Source organism: Canis aureus, chromosome 12 (assembly GCF_053574225.1).
Source record: "Canis aureus isolate CA01 chromosome 12, VMU_Caureus_v.1.0, whole genome shotgun sequence".
Taxonomy (NCBI): Eukaryota; Metazoa; Chordata; class Mammalia; order Carnivora; family Canidae; genus Canis; species Canis aureus.
In genome coordinates this window covers 20,985,215-21,002,237 of record NC_135622.1, presented here as the reverse complement: position 1 = coordinate 21,002,237, position 17,023 = coordinate 20,985,215, and the positions used below count along the sequence as shown (strand labels likewise).

Genomic DNA, 17,023 nt, shown 5'->3' with positions numbered 1-17,023 from the left:
TTTTTTGTCTCTCAGGTTTCTCTCAGATATTTTTTCTCTCAGGAGTTCTCCATGCCTCCAGCAGGACAGACATAATATGAAATACCCAGTTTGTTAGCCCAGAAGATTTGGCATTTTTCAAAAGGGTGAAATTTTAGGTAACTAAGGCAAAGGTAGAAAAGACATTTCTAGCATAACTACCTTGTTCAGATCCCTCAACCCACACTAAAAGGCAGAATGATTTTCCTATATATTTGGAAAGTCTACTCAGTTTTTGGCTGCTTATTACCTTAATAAAAATTTTGTGCATGTTTGTTTTATAGTTTGCCAAGAACTTTTCTTGACATTATTTCATTTGATCTTCCTTACAATGTCATGGGGAGGGTGAGAGTTATGGTTTGCAGGGACAATATCATTTTACTTGTTGTATAGATGAGGGAAGGGTTGGTTGTATACAGCAAATGCTGGGGTCAGATTTTCTGATTCCTAGATTAGTGTTCTTTTACTTATATAAAAGAGTTTATGTGTGTTTATGAATCTGACTATTCAAATTTACAGACCCCACTGGACAAAGGTCATTTTTTTTCTATCCTTAACTCCCACACCTATTCAACTACTTTCCAACATTTTATCCCCTTCTGCACTGCTTACCACAAAAGGAAGTCTAAATTTAAATGCCTGGATATTTAATTTTGGGCATCTAATATCTGTCATTGATTAGTTGGCATTGAATGGGTGTAAGCTGCTTAAATCCAATGTAAGCCAAAAGTTGCATCAAGTAAGTTCACCCAGCAAGGACCCTTAGGAGGCTTATAAAATGCTACTCGATTCCCCACAACTGCCTAGGCAATATGGAGAAACAATCACTGATCGGATGGATTTGATGGTAGATTAACAGTAGAAGCCTATAAAGGTGTGTGGTTAAAGAGTTTGAAGGAAGATACAGAGAACAACTCTCCAAAACCATATTTCTCTCTGGTGGGGTCAATTGTACATACCTGCCACAGTGTCATAAAATTTGTAGTAGAATTTGGGTAAGATCATCTGGACCTGTGGGTCTCAGAAGAATCCTCATTGTAAATACAAGAGCACCTGGGAGAAGCTCAGCCAAAACTCACCATTTCCCACTCCAGCTATCAGATTCAAATGAGTGCCACTTTATTTCACTTGAGTAGGATGGGAAATGGAATAAGATACTGTTGGGTAAAGGAAGAGGAATGATGGGCCCTTACTTGTTGGTTCAGATGTTACTAATAAATGAACCTCTGAAGCTTCTGACCATTTGTGGTCATTAAAGAGCCTATGATATTTTCTAAAATGGAAAACCATTCACCATGTTCCTCTGCTCTATTCCAATTATAGATAACTGTGTGCCTCTGAGCTAACTTCGCTCTCCAGAGTGCTGCCACCATATGCTATACTTCTTTGCTTCTTGTCTTTAACTATTGCACAGCATTGCACTTCCAACAGCTGCTGAATTTTTCCCTAGAGGGACTTCATTTCAGACAGGCCCAATGATTACTCCACATTTCCAAGTGTGGAGAAATCCTATAAAATGACACTGGTGCTAAGTATGTTTCAGGGAAAGGCAGGCGATTGGGTTAGATTTAAGGTCCCTCAGTTTTTCAGGGAAATTTGGGCTCTTACACCATATTTGTTTCATCTCAAGCAGACTTACTTCTAGAGCAAAGGTTGGCCTACTTTCCTGTGAAGGGCAGGTAGTATATATTTTAGCTTCTGCAGCCAGTTGATGTCTTCCATGGCTACTCAACTCTGCCACTGCAGCACAAGAGCTGACAATACAACTTTATTTACATAAACAGGCAGAGAGCCAGATTGGGGTCACAGGTAGTAGTTTGCAGGCACTTGTTCTATATGGTTTCATCGATGGATTTTACGGTGATAGCATTCCATTCTGTCCATGTCACTGTTGCATCACTACAGCAATCCCCTGGCTATTTCAGGCTCCATTCACCCATTGCCTGCTTATGACTGAGCATCTGCTGGACCCACCTGCTTGAGAAACTGAGGAGGCTAGAGATGGCCTCAAAGAGCGCCCAAGTGTCCAGTATAACTGGTATTATCTGACCAAGTTGACTTTTCTTCTCCCTTTGCCTCATGCTCTTCTAGAAAACAGGCTATTGCAATGGTCTCTAGGTGATTCCTTTTGTAGCAGAAGCTTTGAGGAAGGGAATTAAGAGGAAAGGTTAGATGGAAGCATAGAAGTTGTTGACTTTTCCCCCAAATTTTGGGAATTAGGAGGGTATCTGGCTAGGTTGCCTGACTTGTCTGACATAGGTGCTGTAATCTGGACTAAACTCCAAATCCTACTATTTCTCCCTAATTTGCAAAAACAAAAACAAAAAAACAAAAAACACCACAAAAAAATAATAAAGAAACAAACAAAACCGGGGTACTTCCACAGACTGACTAAACAGAGAATGCATCCAAAGAGCACCAGGCAAGCAAGTTGCTATGGTGATATGCAGACACAATGACTAGATGATCAGTCATAAGTGATCCACTTTCAACTAGTTATGGCATCTATGGATACAGCCTCAGGGTCACATTGATCTAAGCCTGCAGATTTCAAAGGGGGCTGTGGGAAATCTGCTTAGTCAGGCATACTTCACTAGTGCTGACTTCTTCTTGCCCCTGCAACTCTGTGCCCTCCCTCTCCCTGCTCAAGTGCTCAGATCACCCAGCTTGCCATGACCAAAGGTGCTTTTCAGTCACCCCTATACACATTATAACTTAGAATATAGCTATTTAAGGCAGCCTAATCCTTGCTAAAATAAAAGGAATCAAATAAAAATATAGAAATCCCACCCTTAACAGTTAAAAGGATTAATACACCAATTGACAAACCAGGGAAGTGTAGGAGGGAAAGGAGGGGCTGCCACTGGTTATCTACCCAAACTTCTCACAAGCACCTATGGTTGAGTCAGATGGGATATCTCTTCTGATCACCAAAGTCTTCAGGACAAATGATTCTCCTGTAATCCTGGAACACTACAGCATAATCCATTCAACTGTTTCCCACTGAATATACCAGGCAGGTCTGCTAGTCTCCCTGACCTGCACTTAATCAGAGATCCCCCAGCTAAAATGAAAGTCCTTTACTTCCCCCCCTATAATTAATTAGAAAAATAATTATCAGAATCTCATTCATGATACAGTGTCTTGAAGTGGGCTGGGCACAGGTATGGATGGTTAAAGAAAAAAAATAGTGACTTTATTAAACAGGAAGCCTATTATTATGATTATTATTGAGAATCTCAAGGCTCATTATTAATTAATATTTACCTTACACTTGTCCTATTAAGGGAATTTTAATAAAAGCTATAAACTAAGACCAAAGTGTATCAACTTTAACAACTACAGTCATTAAAAGGACAGGCTTCAGAGTCAGCCCACTTGGGTTTTCTAACTTAAGAGTTCTGTATTATTAAGAAATTTAATTTTATTGCTGGAACTTCAATACTCTACTCTGAAAAAAATAAAATCTTTTGATAGTAATCCTCACTCCACAGAATTGTCATAGGGATAGTAGGTAAAGTGTTAAGGAAAGAATGGACGCTAAACAAACATCAGCTTCAGTGGGCAGCTTTGCTTTTTGACCTTTGTCCATAACCAGATACAAATGAGAGCAATGGCTCAGACGACCATGAGAGTTGATTATTTGAGGGTATCTCAGTGACAAGACAGCATCAGCTGCTCAGTTCCTAAATGTATGCCTGTTACCATTCAGAACTATGGGAAGATAAGCCAATTAATTGTGAAGCAATGAATTCGCATGCAGTAATACTCTATCTGCATAAGTCTTTGGAACTCTAAATACAGTGCTTTACTGAAACTTTTATCTGGGTCTTAAACATAGGCAAGTTTAAAAAAAAAAGTTTTGCAGAAAAAAAACAATATCAGTGATTGATAATTACAAAATCACTGATTTGTTTTTAAAGATTTTATTTATTTATTCATGAGAGACACAGAAAGAGAGGCAGAGGGAGAAGCAGGCTCCATTCAGGGAGCCCGATGTGGGACTTGATCCTGAGACCCCAGGATCATGCCCTGTGCCAAAGGCAGGCACTAAACCACTGAGCCACCCAGGGATCCCAAAATCACTGATCTTAATTCAACTTCTAACAACTAAAATTGCTGAGTGAAGGGATAAGCTCCAATCTCCAAATCAGAGGCTGATGGAAGGATCTTAAGGAGCCTGAATAAAAAAGTTTTGCCCTGGGGCACCTGGGTGGCTCAGTGGTTGAGTGTCTGCCTTTGGCTCAGGTCATGATCCTGAGGTTCTGGGACTAAGTCCCTCATGAAGCTCCCCTGGAGGAGCCTGCTTCTCCTTCTGCCTATGTCTCTGTCTCTCTGTGTCTCTCATGAATAAATTTTTAAAAAAATTAAAATAAACAAACAAACTTAGAGGTATCCTCTACCTCTAAGAGTCTATGAATCCATAACTACTGAATCCATATTTCCTTTTTCAGATAGTTAAGAAGAAAGCTCAGAAGATATTACTGCTTTTCTTTCCTGGCTCTCTTTTTCTCCAATTCCTACCTCCAAATTTTGGGGGTAACTTTCCAGTTATGTGTACAAAATCTTTGTACACATGTAATATAAAATCATCATTCAGCTTTTAAAGTAAGCATTTAAAGGGACTGCATCTTTTTTCATGAAGTTAAAGATAGATGCGTTTTTTTTTTTCTCCCTCCCTTTGGGGGGGACATTCTTTGTTGAGACAATAACATTTCTTAGCATTTTTTTTTCTGTATATGAAGGAAGTTTTCCATGCTCCCACCTGACAAAAATACCTGTTCTGGGTACAGTTTCCTGAAATGTGGCACCATATGTGCATCAGTAAACATTATGTGTAGAGTAAATTAAACTGAGCCTTATAATTAGGCAGTAAGGAAATTACCGTAGACCTGAAAGAGTAAATCAGCAGTATTAAAATGCTCTCCGTTTTCTCTGAAGCACTTCAGAGTGCCATAAAAAGCCCATGTCACTGTGATAAATATTGAGAAGAAATGCATTTGGAGCAAGACAACCTAAAAGATACCACAATTCAAATAGGTCTTCAAATCTGGAGTCCAAGGTCTCATAAAATTTAGAAGTCAACTCTTTTGCCACTAATGTAGGGGAAATAAAGGAAACCTCTTGACATTGAGACTTTCAGGGGAAACTCTCATACAGCAGGTGCAGTAAAGACTTTAATAGATAGAAACTCTGGAGCAGAGCCAAGACTAAGGATAGATTCACCCATCATAAACAAAATAGCAACACTGTAAAATAAAGACAGAATCAGTTCTGCTGATTTTATTCCAGCTTCTGGTAACTGCCCTATGTTGATAATTTGCTCATAATGGATTTTTTGTGTTAATTTCTATTTTCTAAAATACTATAAGAGTATTATTTATCTTGATTACTGAGTTTTTTGGTGATGCCTTAAATTTTGTACCTGAGGCTAGTGCCTCACTTGCCTCACCTTTGCCGGGCCTGCACGTGGCACAGTGAGCAATCAGACAGACCATCCATCTCTAAACTTGGTCCATAAGGAGAGAAGGCTCAAACATGGATTCTCCTTCTCTCTCAACAGGTATTATATCTGTGAAGTGGGGAAGCAGAGGCTCTAGTAGAGGATTAGAGAGAAGTTGGAAGGCTTTGGAGTCCTCAGATACATTCCCCAACATACTGTAATGAGGTCTGAACATTCCCACTTTCAGAAACAAAGGCAGAGGAATTCAAACCTGCTAGAACATCGTGGATTTTCTGGAAAGCTTATTACGGTGATACGGAGTTTAATGTGCCACCCACCATATGCACATGAAATCAAAATCTCCCAAGGTGGGGCTGTCTATCTGCATTTCAGCAGGTTCTTGAGGGGACTTTTCTAAAGCCAGTCCAGCAACAGGAAACTTCTGGAATGAGGCAGAGAAGTTCTCTCTTAAAATGTAAATAGCTATTTTATCACAATGTAAGTGGACTTTTTAACAAATCTAGTTGTTACAACAATGGAACCAGAGACATGAGAGTTTAGAATGAAGGTTAATTGATGGCTGTGACATTTCTTAGGTGCCAAGGCTACATACAGGCGGTTCTTCTTTCAATCCCTGTATGGCGTAGGCTTACTTTACTTCAGCCACTAGGATATGTCCTGAAGAAACAAAAAATAACACTGGGAATAGGCAAAAGAACATAAATAACTTAAATCTACTGTAAAAAGTGTCATAATAAGGGTATTTTAAAATGCTCCAGAGCCTACTGGGTAAACCCTGTTTATAGGAATTGGATAAGGTTGTGATGATAAGGTGACATTTAAACTAAGCCTTGTAGGAAAAATTGTGAATTTCCTAGGGGGAAAAAAAGAGGGAGAGAGAGCATTCAGAAAAATTGTGAATTTTCTTGGGAAAAATAAAAGGGAGAGAGGGCATTCTAGGCAGAAACAAGTGCAAAAGCATGAGGATGTGTGAATGCTGACTTACACTGCTGGAGATAGAGTAAGCTGAAGGTAGGAAGGCTGGTTGTGAGGCTCTGACCATGATTCTTATGAAAAGCAATTAAGCAGTCCCAATGGGAGTGGATAGGAAGGACTGGACATGCATGTAGGGGTTGAAATCCACTGGACTGACTGATGGGAATTTAAGGAATGATAATGGGAGGAGCTGTACTGGGCTATGATCCTCTTGGAAAGTTAATTACAGTGGGAAGCACAAAATTGTGTAGGGAAGGGGTGAGGTGAGGATTTGGATTTCAGGTATACTGGAAAGTTCATTCAGCCAAGAAAGACAAAGATTGGTCAAGGGCATATAAAGTAAATAGATGGACATTATAAGCAATATCCTCTTCTTAACAATTTTCTATCCAAGCAATGAACACTGTTGAATTCCCTCAGCCATCATTAGTGATACTCATGGGAGTCAGGAAGGCACACAGTGATGAGATCCTAGGGATATGGGCTGCCACCACAGCTGGTGGCTACAGAAGGAAAGGCAGAGCCTGTAGGAAGATGACTTTCTAAATTTCAGATGTATTCAGCCTCCTTGGGAAATGGGGAGATAAAGAAATATCAGCTGTCTGATGGAAATTTCCCCTGGGAAAACTGATGCTAGCAGCCGTTTCAGGAAATAAAAGATAACTTCAGCAAGGAGGGGTCAAATGGAAGATATATATATTTGACCACAAACTGGCTGCAACGATCCATGTTGCAGTCAGAATCAAGGCGATTAGCTGCTATCATCAACCCTAGAAAAACCTCAATTCAGGCCATAGTGGCAAACTCTTGTACAACACACTTTAAAATTATCTCCCTCTCAGTGACAGGTTTGGATAAGAAATCCCAGTCTAAACATAGCCTCCAACAATGAATATGGGCCAACTTCATTTAATCGAGATGAGTGTTCTAACATGACTGTTCTGGTAAGCAAATGACATTCTTTAAAAAAAAAAAAAAAATCCTTGTTGTTTAAATCATCATTGACAATCTTCCAAAATTTCCTTCTGAGGAATTTCATCCTAGACAATATGATATAATTTTTTTTTATAACCTTATAGTGGATTGTCCAGTGTCAGGGTCAAGAGTCTTAATGGCATTTTCATTGCCTAGAACAGGAGAAGGTGTCAGAGATTAGATCAAATGCAGACATTCTCTTGAATCTGTTTTGGGTCTCTGTCATTGCTATTTATCCTTCCCCTTTCTACTTTTCCTTACTTCCAGGGCCTAGAGATATTAGCAGAAAAGAACAAATCAGTAGCTGAACTACCTGATTGAACATTTTCCAATTCACATATATATTATAGAGCCCTCCGCTCAGTACAGTTTATCATTTGATTATTCAGTGTTGATCAGGCTACTGTGATTGATCTCTTTCTGTGATTTAGAGATTTCTGTGAACTCTTTCTGTGATTTGCTAGTGAGGGAGAGGTCAAGCTTGGCCTCCTATACAAGCCTGTGTTAATATGTGAATAATGAACTATATGCTGGCTTATAGGAATAAATTAAATCACTTCATGACTTGAACAAGTATCTATATAAGGGAAGAGTTTGCCCATAGTGATATATTTTTTTTTCCATAGTGATATTTTAAGAACTGTTTCCAACTGATGAAATTGTGTACTTTGAATTTATTTTAATGAGTATTTCCCAGAAGATAAATAAATATGTGGTGCTCTGACTTTCAGGCTGTCATACCAGGATTTTCCTAAGGTAGAGATGGCTTGAATATATAACCCATTTTCAAGAGGCATGTCCAAATGATGGCCTTTCACAGTGCTCTTGAGCCCTCTGCTACTTCTGTCCTTCTCCTACTTGCCTTTATGATTCTGATCTTTGGTGCTTCTGATGTTATTTGTATTCACCTGTCTCTGAGTTGTTTATGTTCTGTATTTCAAATCCCAATCACTATACGAACATTTTCTGGTCTCCATATTTCTACAGCAAGAAGGCAATCTTGACCTGGGGAACAAACTCTAGGGATTATTAGTTCTGACATAGGTTTTCAGGAAAGAACACAAACCTTACCATTTGGAGGAAATCAATATTTTATTTTATTTTATTACTTTATTTTTATTATAGTCATAAAGATAGCCTCATGTCCTTATGAGGAAAAGCAGTTTTAAGTCTGAAAATAAATGATTTTAAAATGTTTTCTTACAATGACTTTAAAAATAACTGGCCCCATCATGAGCAGATGCAAGAAAAAGAATTGAATATCTTAAAATTCCTTTCTTCTGTAAATATTTTTGTAAAATCTATAATTCACACTTTGAGAAGCCAGCTACCTAAACACAATAGCACTTTTTAAAAAGAGGACCCAGTGAACCATAACAGCTGGAAACCTAAGAGACAATATCATAACACAACTAAGAACCATATTTTTGACATTCACCATAGATTTCTTTTTCTGACTATAGCATGTACATGTCACCCAACCCAAACCCTGAATTAGTAAATGTGCTGTTGGAAACCATAAAGCACCTCTATATATTTATGTGAACCTTTCTTCTTTCCCAACTGGATCACCAGAGTAGATTGGTATATATGCCACCCAACTGCATATGCTGAATCTATGGAGGGGCAGGATGGGGAAGGGTTATGAGCAAAGACCCTACAGCCATGCTGCCTGGGCTGAAACCTCCATGTATCCATACTCCATGTGGCCATGGGTGCATTACTTCACTTCATATCCTCATCTGTAAAATGACATGATGACATCTTTTCTATATCATAGAGCTGGTGTGAGGATTAAGTGTGATCCATACATGGAGAGAACTTAGTAGAGAGTCTGGTGTGTTTCACGGACTCAATGTCTGCTAGCTATAATTTAGTTTTCATTTTGTAGGCAGTGATTTCAGAAGCTGCTGCTAACTATTGCCTATCTTTAGTCATGTTTCTTATATAAGTTCTCTGTGGATACAGGGTCTTAATAAATATACCTTTAAACATACAACCCAAAGGCATTTTTTGTTTGTTTTTAAATCCTTTGTTACATAATCTATTCTATTAAGTGTTCATCCCAATGTAAAAGGATCTATACATAATTTTTGTTGTTAGTTGAAAGTGCTTTGATTGTAACAGCAAAATTGACACTTTTGTCAAGTTGACACTTACTGAATCTCATTACTGGAATTATTGTGATGGCTATTAAGGGTGAAGGGACAAGAATTAGACCTTTGATTAGTTTTGGGAATGAGGGAGTTGCTAAGTTTAGCAACACCCTATCTTGTTATGATTATTATTTATTAGCTTCTCGTAGGGTAGTATTTGGGTCCTGATTTGCTTATTAACTTGGGGGAAAATAGGACTAATATTAAACAGGACCAAAATAATAACCAGAATAGACCAGCATCCCTATAAGCTTAGAGAAAATCAAGCGACCATGCCTAAAATAGTTCACAGGTGGCACATAGAAGGAGGACATTGAAGAGCAGCTGGCAGACACAGACTGGGTCCTCTCTAAGGGATGGGTAGACCATGTGGGCTACTAGGTATCCAGGCAGGGAGTCAGCCAAAAGCTTTTGTTTTTATAATGGTCTGATTCCAGAATCACAGCAGTGACAATAGCTCAGACATGGGCATACTGTGCCCGCAGCTCTAAAATTAAAACATAATGCTTAAAGCTGGCAGTTATATTCCCCTAAATCCATTTTTAATTCTAAACAAAATACTCTTAGGAGGATTCTGCTCTACCACTGCCCACTCTCATGGGTTTAATTGGCAAGATGTTCTAAGCCAATCAATTTTAAATAACACCCTGGGTTTCCTGCAACCTTTTTCATAATATAAGACTCCCCATTTCTTTGGAGGATCTACAATATATCACTCTCTAAAGGAAAGGGATCCACTTACTTGAAAATCCTATGTAGACAGAAATCCTTTTTATTCAATCACTTGATTTTTTTTCAAATAAGTTTAAGCCTACTTTTTTTTTTTAATTAGGGAAGTCCAAGATAATGATCATGATTGACTTTATTTCTTTTTAATTTGGTGACCAGAACTTTGCAAGACTCCAGAATCACCCTTCTGAAGGACATTGCCCAACCTTGGGGCTACAAGGAAGAAGCAGGAAACTGAAGGAGTAGAAACTTAAGGAAAGTCACTAGAAGTGTTTTTCTTTGCTTTCAGCCTTTTTTTCCCCCATTATGATTCTATGGCTCTAAATGTTGTATACAGGATTGCATGTATGCAGGGAAAGGCACATGGACACTGGTGGGTTTTCATTTAAAATCTCTTCTAATAAGGTTTGCCAGTAATGGAAAGAACAGAAAGTGTTTCAGCCACAGGAAAACATTTATTTCAACCACTAGCATTCACTGGGCCATGCTACCTAGCTGCTATCAGATATTCAGACAAAACCTGGTTAGCCCAATTAACTAGCTCCCCAAATTTAAGATGAAAGTCTACCTGAGCCATGCTAATCAAAGTTGTTTCATGTTCCATTTGTGCAAGTGCTAGGTAGCTTCTGTTTAGATCAGAGAAGCTTTTATACCACTACAGGTGTATGTGGAGAAACAGAAGAGATGGAAAGAAAGACAAAAATATCCCAACATATGGGTAGGGATGGAACTGACAGATGGGAACCATCTTAGTTCTAGAAAGGCAAATTGGGAAAGAGAAAGATGTTTGAACCAAATTTGGGGATGTGGTGTGAAATTATGCCATAACTTTTGGATCTTAATATCATGAAACAATTCTCTTTACCCTATTCCTTTCAATCTTTGGGAAAGGTGAGTAGAAAAATAATTCTTTCATGCATGGAATGGTTTCAAAGGATGACATAGTCCTTCCACTGCCATCCTAAAAGAAGCTCCAAGGAACTCGTCACCAAAACATTTCAAGTTTCCCCATCAATTCCATCTTCAAATTTCATCACTATCTTCAGTTAAAAAGAATAAACCCTTTTCTGAGAATTTAGCCAGAGTAAAAATTACTTTAACTTTTCCTTGCTAATAAGACAAAAAATGTTGCTATGATAGGTACATAAGCTCAGAAAGCTGAGGTTGCTGGCTCCTGAATATGACAGAATGATTTCTACTAAAACCAAGTGATTGAGGAGGTGAGAAGACTCAGTTCATGAATTTTGCCTTGCTGACAATCTAGCCAAAGAAAGGGCTTAAAGAATATGTACTCCCACTGCTTCAGAATTTGTGATTATCAAGCATTAGGACCTGTGGCACAGGAAATAAATGCAGATTTTTTTTTGGCACCCATTCAATCTTACACAGCTTATAGATAAGTTACAAATTCGGTTTAGTGCCCTACTTTTATGTATAAGCAAACAAGATGAAGAGATGGTAGATCCATAGTCACACAACTAGTCCACTGGCAGAGCTAGAATTAAAACCCTGGGCTCTAGACACCTGATTCAGAGCTTCTCATTAACCCCAGTCCCAATGCCTACTACCCAGATCATGTCACATCAGTTGAGGATTTGTGTAAAGAGATGGTCTAAGAAGGCAAAGAGATAGATCTGGCCAAATATCCATTTGGTATAGGGCAATGTTTTATTCTCCCTCGTTTTAAGGTAAAATAAAAAGCAAATGTTTCCCCCACAAGGACTTGTTAGCTGGGTAAATCAGAGTCTTCATATTCCAGAACTAATTGTGGAAGACATTGGCTTAAGCATATTTACACCTACAGATGATGTCCTAAAGTAAGCCGAGAAGCTTCCCAGTAGTAATTAGAAGGGGTGTCTTCTTCTCATTCAAACTATTTCTAAAAAACTCCTTGATCATTCTTGCCTAGGTACCTTGCTAATCTTGTCTGTACTTGACATGTAATAGCAGCAAGTGCTAGATGCAGCCATGCCAGTCTAGCTTTTTCAACTGTAGAAAGTAAGGCTGCTGTTGCCTCAGGGAAGGGGTTGGTGTTAGCTGACTAACACAATCAACACTTACAATAAATGGGATGGAGATATGCAAAAGCTACCAGTAGGAGATAGGATGCCTCTCATGTGGAAATTAAGAGGGGATTTATTGTAATTTAATGGATGGCATAACTCTTCCAGAAAGAACATTACCAAAGAAACTGGAACTCACCATGGAAACAAATGAAATAAGGGTTACAAGACAATAGGGTTACCAGGGTTAATATAGCACTTTTAAGATGAAATGGGGCCCAGACCAAGATTTTTTGCATCCCCCAAAATAGACCTGTCAGAGATACCATTAGCTATTCAAATCATCCAACAAACTCTCTTTGTTTCCCACCAACCCCCCCCCCCCCCCCCCCCCCCCCCGCCCCACCAGGTTCCCAAACAGCCATCTGATAGGCAAACATTCTCCTGGTGACTTGTGTTCCCAAAGAGAATAAGTCATAGGGTCAGAGACCTTAATTAGCCCATCAGATTAAGAGTTATGTTCCTCATTAACCATTAGCATTCCCGTTTATTCATTTAAGGTCTTTGGAGTTGTGATAAGTAAGAACCAGCAGAAATCAGAGACTGGCTCTTTGTATACCTGGATCTGGAAAACTGAAAAAAAGAGATGTTGAAGGTGGTGAATTCAAGTTTATACCTGGGAAGATTGTTTCTGGGCAGTGAGCATCCTTTCTCTTCAGAGGGTGTTTTCATCACACCTCTTGAGGCTGTCACATCTGTCTGTTTAACAGACTCTACCTTGTTTTTTTGTTTTATTTTTTTAAGATTTTATTTATTCATTCATGAGAGACAGAGAAAGAGAAAGAGAGAGAGAGGCAGAGACACAGGCAGAGGGAGAAGCAGGGTCCATTCAGGAAGCCTGATGTGGGACTTGATCCCAGGACTCGATCCCAGGACTCCAGGACCACGCCCCAGGCCGAAGAAAGGCACTAAACTGCTGAGCCACCCAGGGATCCCCCAGACTCTACCTTGTTGATGAAATGTTTCTGTGTATATGTAGATGCTATGAACAATAGTAACCTGAATGTCAGCTCTAAGAAGGCACCCTGAGAAAGGACATTCTTGGAAACCGCCACTCAGTACCATGCACTTAAAATAAAAACAAAACAGTACCTGTCTCCTTAGGTCTCTTGTTTTCTTGGTCATCTTATCAATTGCAATGTTTAGAGGATCTCCTTTTTCTTTTCTTCCAGTCTATTAAGAGAAGAGAAACAATCTCTAGGTTAGATAATTCAATTTTAATTTTAAAATTAAAAAAAAAGGAAATGTACTTGACTGGTAGAAACCAAGCAAAAGAGAGAGAGAGGAAACTCTTTTCAATACACAACTGTTATGATTTGTCTCTAAAATTAGTTTTCTCTGAAATAAAAATTTAAATTGCAGAAAAATAATACAGTCTCAGGATGGTTTACAGATATGTCCATACTTAACTTCATGCAAGTATATTTTCTTCCTGCTCCAGACATTCATCAATTAAATAAACACAGGATGTTTGCTTTTGCCTTCAAATACAAATGTTTTTTTTTTTTTTTTTTTTTTTTGCTGCTGTCTTATGTAAGCACAGCTCTGAATAGAAAATGATTGAGATGATAAGAACTAAATTAGAAAAAAATTAAAATAAATCACTAGAATTCAGAATTTCATATCAATATATTCTAGGCCATATTGTAACTTCTGTATCAAAGTAAAAAGAGATGCTTTCCTACAAAATACAGTGTTTGTAATCTCTCTGCTATCATGCACTAGTATGCAAAGTATGATAATAAGGAACCCATAGCTTGAAGTCATAAGGAAAATGTCTCTTATGACTCTAAGAGGCAGAGGTAAAGGCAAAACAAACAAACGAAAAATCCAAAAAACTCTTCTTTAATAAATTATTCACTTGGAAGTTTGAAAGTTTCACTGAATAATCTCTTTTTCTCTTTTCCTTTGCTCTTTCTTTTCTTTCTTTCTTTCTTTCTTTCATGGCTGAAGGAAAACAATTCAACAGACAAAATAGATTCTCCATTATCCTTTTAAAACCATAATAGCAATAACAAAATTCCCATGGATGAAAAGCTCTACAAAACTTTACAGATGGCAGTATCTTCCCTTTAAGAGAAAATTCTTTTCAAAAGCTTTGAAAATCTATTAAATTATCTATCCTTTAGTCAAATACCCTACAAATTTAATTATTCATGGTCTTCGTGGTGAGTCCATTCCTGTTTCATACTCAAGTCTCTGTAGAGTCATGTAGGTCTCTATAGTAAGTTGTATATTTGATGAAATGATAACAAGATAGTGTGTTTTGAGGATCCATAGAAATACCATTCAAGAGGTTTCTAAATATTCTCTTCCAATGACAAAATTCTGGAGGTGGTATATACACATCAGATCTACTTACAACTAGATTTAAAGCAGTCATTTTTTTCTGTAACTTGCTTAATTAACTATTTTTTTCTGAGCTGATGTATAACCCTATACAGTTTTTATTAAAAAGCCAAAACCAGGGCATATGACTGTATATTTTTAAACATCTAAAATCTTAAAAATTCCCTTATCTTTTCCACTCCCTAAACTCATATTCTGACCCTTCCATGTGTATACACTGAAGTTTATAAGTAGAAAGAGCTCAAAATAGAGTGGTAACATTTTACAAAGTTAAAATATCAGTGTACAAATAGCTCCAAGAAAAGACAAGTATATGGAGAAGAACAATGTGCTGCATTATCTGTGGAGAGAAGCTGGTTACATAGCAAATGAGACTTTGGTGCCCTGTCTGCATATTCAAGGTATGCCACAAGTGTAGCAGCCAAAAACTGCTTTCTTTTCTCTTTAGCTTTCTTCTTACAAACAGGATGTTCTCCATTAAAATGTGAGAAGGTCTAGTCCATGATCATTCTAAGAACCAGATTTCCTATGCCCTTTCTATTTATGAGAGAAATAAAAACTTACTTTAAAAAACTAACAATTATGAGTTTGGTTTAAAATGTGGCTATGAGGGATGCCTGAGTGGTTCAGTGGTTGAGCATCTGCCTTTGGCTCAAGTCATGATCCCGGAGTCCTGGGATTGAGTCCCCTGCAGGGAACCTGCTTCTCCTTCTGCCTATGTCTCTGCCTCTCTTTCTGTATCTTTCATGAATAAATAAATAAAATGTTAAATAAATAAATAAATAAATAAATAAATAAATAAATAAATATAAAATGTGGCTATGAGAAAAGGAGACTGGATCACTGAACTTTTCAACCTAAAAGAAAAAAAAAATCAAGACAATGTGTATATACAAAATGATTACTGACAAAATACTAAGTGTTAGACACTGGGATCATTTCTTCCTGCCAGTGGCATCTCATTATCACCATTTGACAAATGAAAAAATAAAATCAGAGCAGGCCTGGAATTAGGGAGAGGGCAAAAAGACACTGACCTCAGATATGACATTTAAGGGGGCACCAAAGAACTCAGTAATCAAGATATATAATATTTTAATGCAATATTTTCAAAAATAAAATTAAGGCAAAAAATCCTTGTTGAACAAATATCAAAATTTTAAATAAAAACAGGATCCCACAGGGCTAGGAGTAGGACAAGGCAAGCGAGGTAAGTCATGCAGGTCAGAGATTTCTTAATTTTAAATTTAAGAAAAACTGGGGATGAGGATGAAGGAGTGCACTCGTCATGATAAGCATCAGGTAATGTTTGGAAGTGTTGAGTCACTGTATTACACACCTGAAACTGATATTACACTGTATGTTAACTAACTAGTATTTAAATAAAAACTAAAAAAAAAAAAAATTGAGGAATGCATTTATATAAAAAAGAGAATAAATCATTGTTTAACTACAAATTTAATTGAGTGCCCTGTATTATTATGTGCTAGATCAGGCAACCTTACCCACAGGAGGGATGCTCAAGACAGTAACTGGGGCATTGTTACAGACACATGTGGGAAGGCTCCATTGTCTCATTCTGTGAAAAGCAGGGGAACATGGGATTCTGTATCCCATTTGGGATGAAGAACCCGTAACTGCAGAGCATATGTTCATTAGATGTGAAGCATCATTTTGGTTACTGTGAGAGATTCACAAAAAGTGAGATCTGTGATCCACATGCTCAAGGAGTTCTTAATTCAAAAGAGTAAACCAGAACATGAAATTAAGAACACTAACAACTATGCAGAAAGACTAACACTCTAACCGGCTAAATCAGCTGCTCAAAAGAGGGAGATGCTGTATTTGGCAAGTAAAGTAATCTCACAGAGAAGTGGGAGAATTTACTATACAGTAAGTCCTGAGTAAGATCTGGATAGGAAAGAGGGGAGTACTTGAAGGAAGGACAGGGTGGCAAAAAGAAAGCATCCAGTCAAGAAACAGCAAGGTGGGTTCCAGGAGGACAGTGAGTGGAATGGTGCAGGCTTTTCTCTGTGATGTAAAGGGATAGGTTTGATGAATTATAGAGACAAGCTACTTTTATAAAAGCTTCTTTATAGTGTGATTACTATCAACTATATTTTGATCTGCAAACTCGGATGATCTCTGGTGACATTAGCATTCTATGTCACTGTGTTGTCAGTATTCTGTTTGTGTAGTATTTGCAATACTGGGTTTCTTCAGCTTCCATGGCTTTGTCTAAAGACAACTAAAAAAATTCAGATGACCTGGGTGCCTCAGTTGTTCTCACTATT

At 37.9% G+C, this 17,023-nt stretch overlaps 1 protein-coding gene and 1 long non-coding RNA gene across 13 annotated transcripts in view; one reads left to right on the top strand and one right to left on the bottom strand.

Moving 5' to 3' along the window:
- Positions 1-12,724, top strand: part of LOC144280731 (uncharacterized) — a 76,279-nt gene extending 63,555 nt beyond the window's left edge. For 2 of the 3 annotated variants that reach the window (XR_013349150.1, XR_013349152.1), the window contains exon 5: positions 16-277. This is a non-coding gene — a long non-coding RNA (uncharacterized LOC144280731). Of the gene's footprint in view, positions 1-15; positions 278-5,581; positions 5,960-7,299; positions 7,402-10,476 lie in introns of those variants that run through there. The other variant, XR_013349151.1, reaches the window with a different exon arrangement.
- Positions 1-17,023, bottom strand: part of CTNNA2 (catenin alpha 2) — a 1,080,823-nt gene that overhangs the window by 250,806 nt on the left and 812,994 nt on the right. For all 10 annotated transcript variants that reach the window (XM_077843060.1, XM_077843058.1, XM_077843061.1 and 7 more), the window contains one exon: positions 13,473-13,553. In XM_077843060.1, the coding sequence (XP_077699186.1) occupies positions 13,473-13,553 (81 nt within the window). The remainder of the gene's footprint in view (positions 1-13,472; positions 13,554-17,023) is intronic.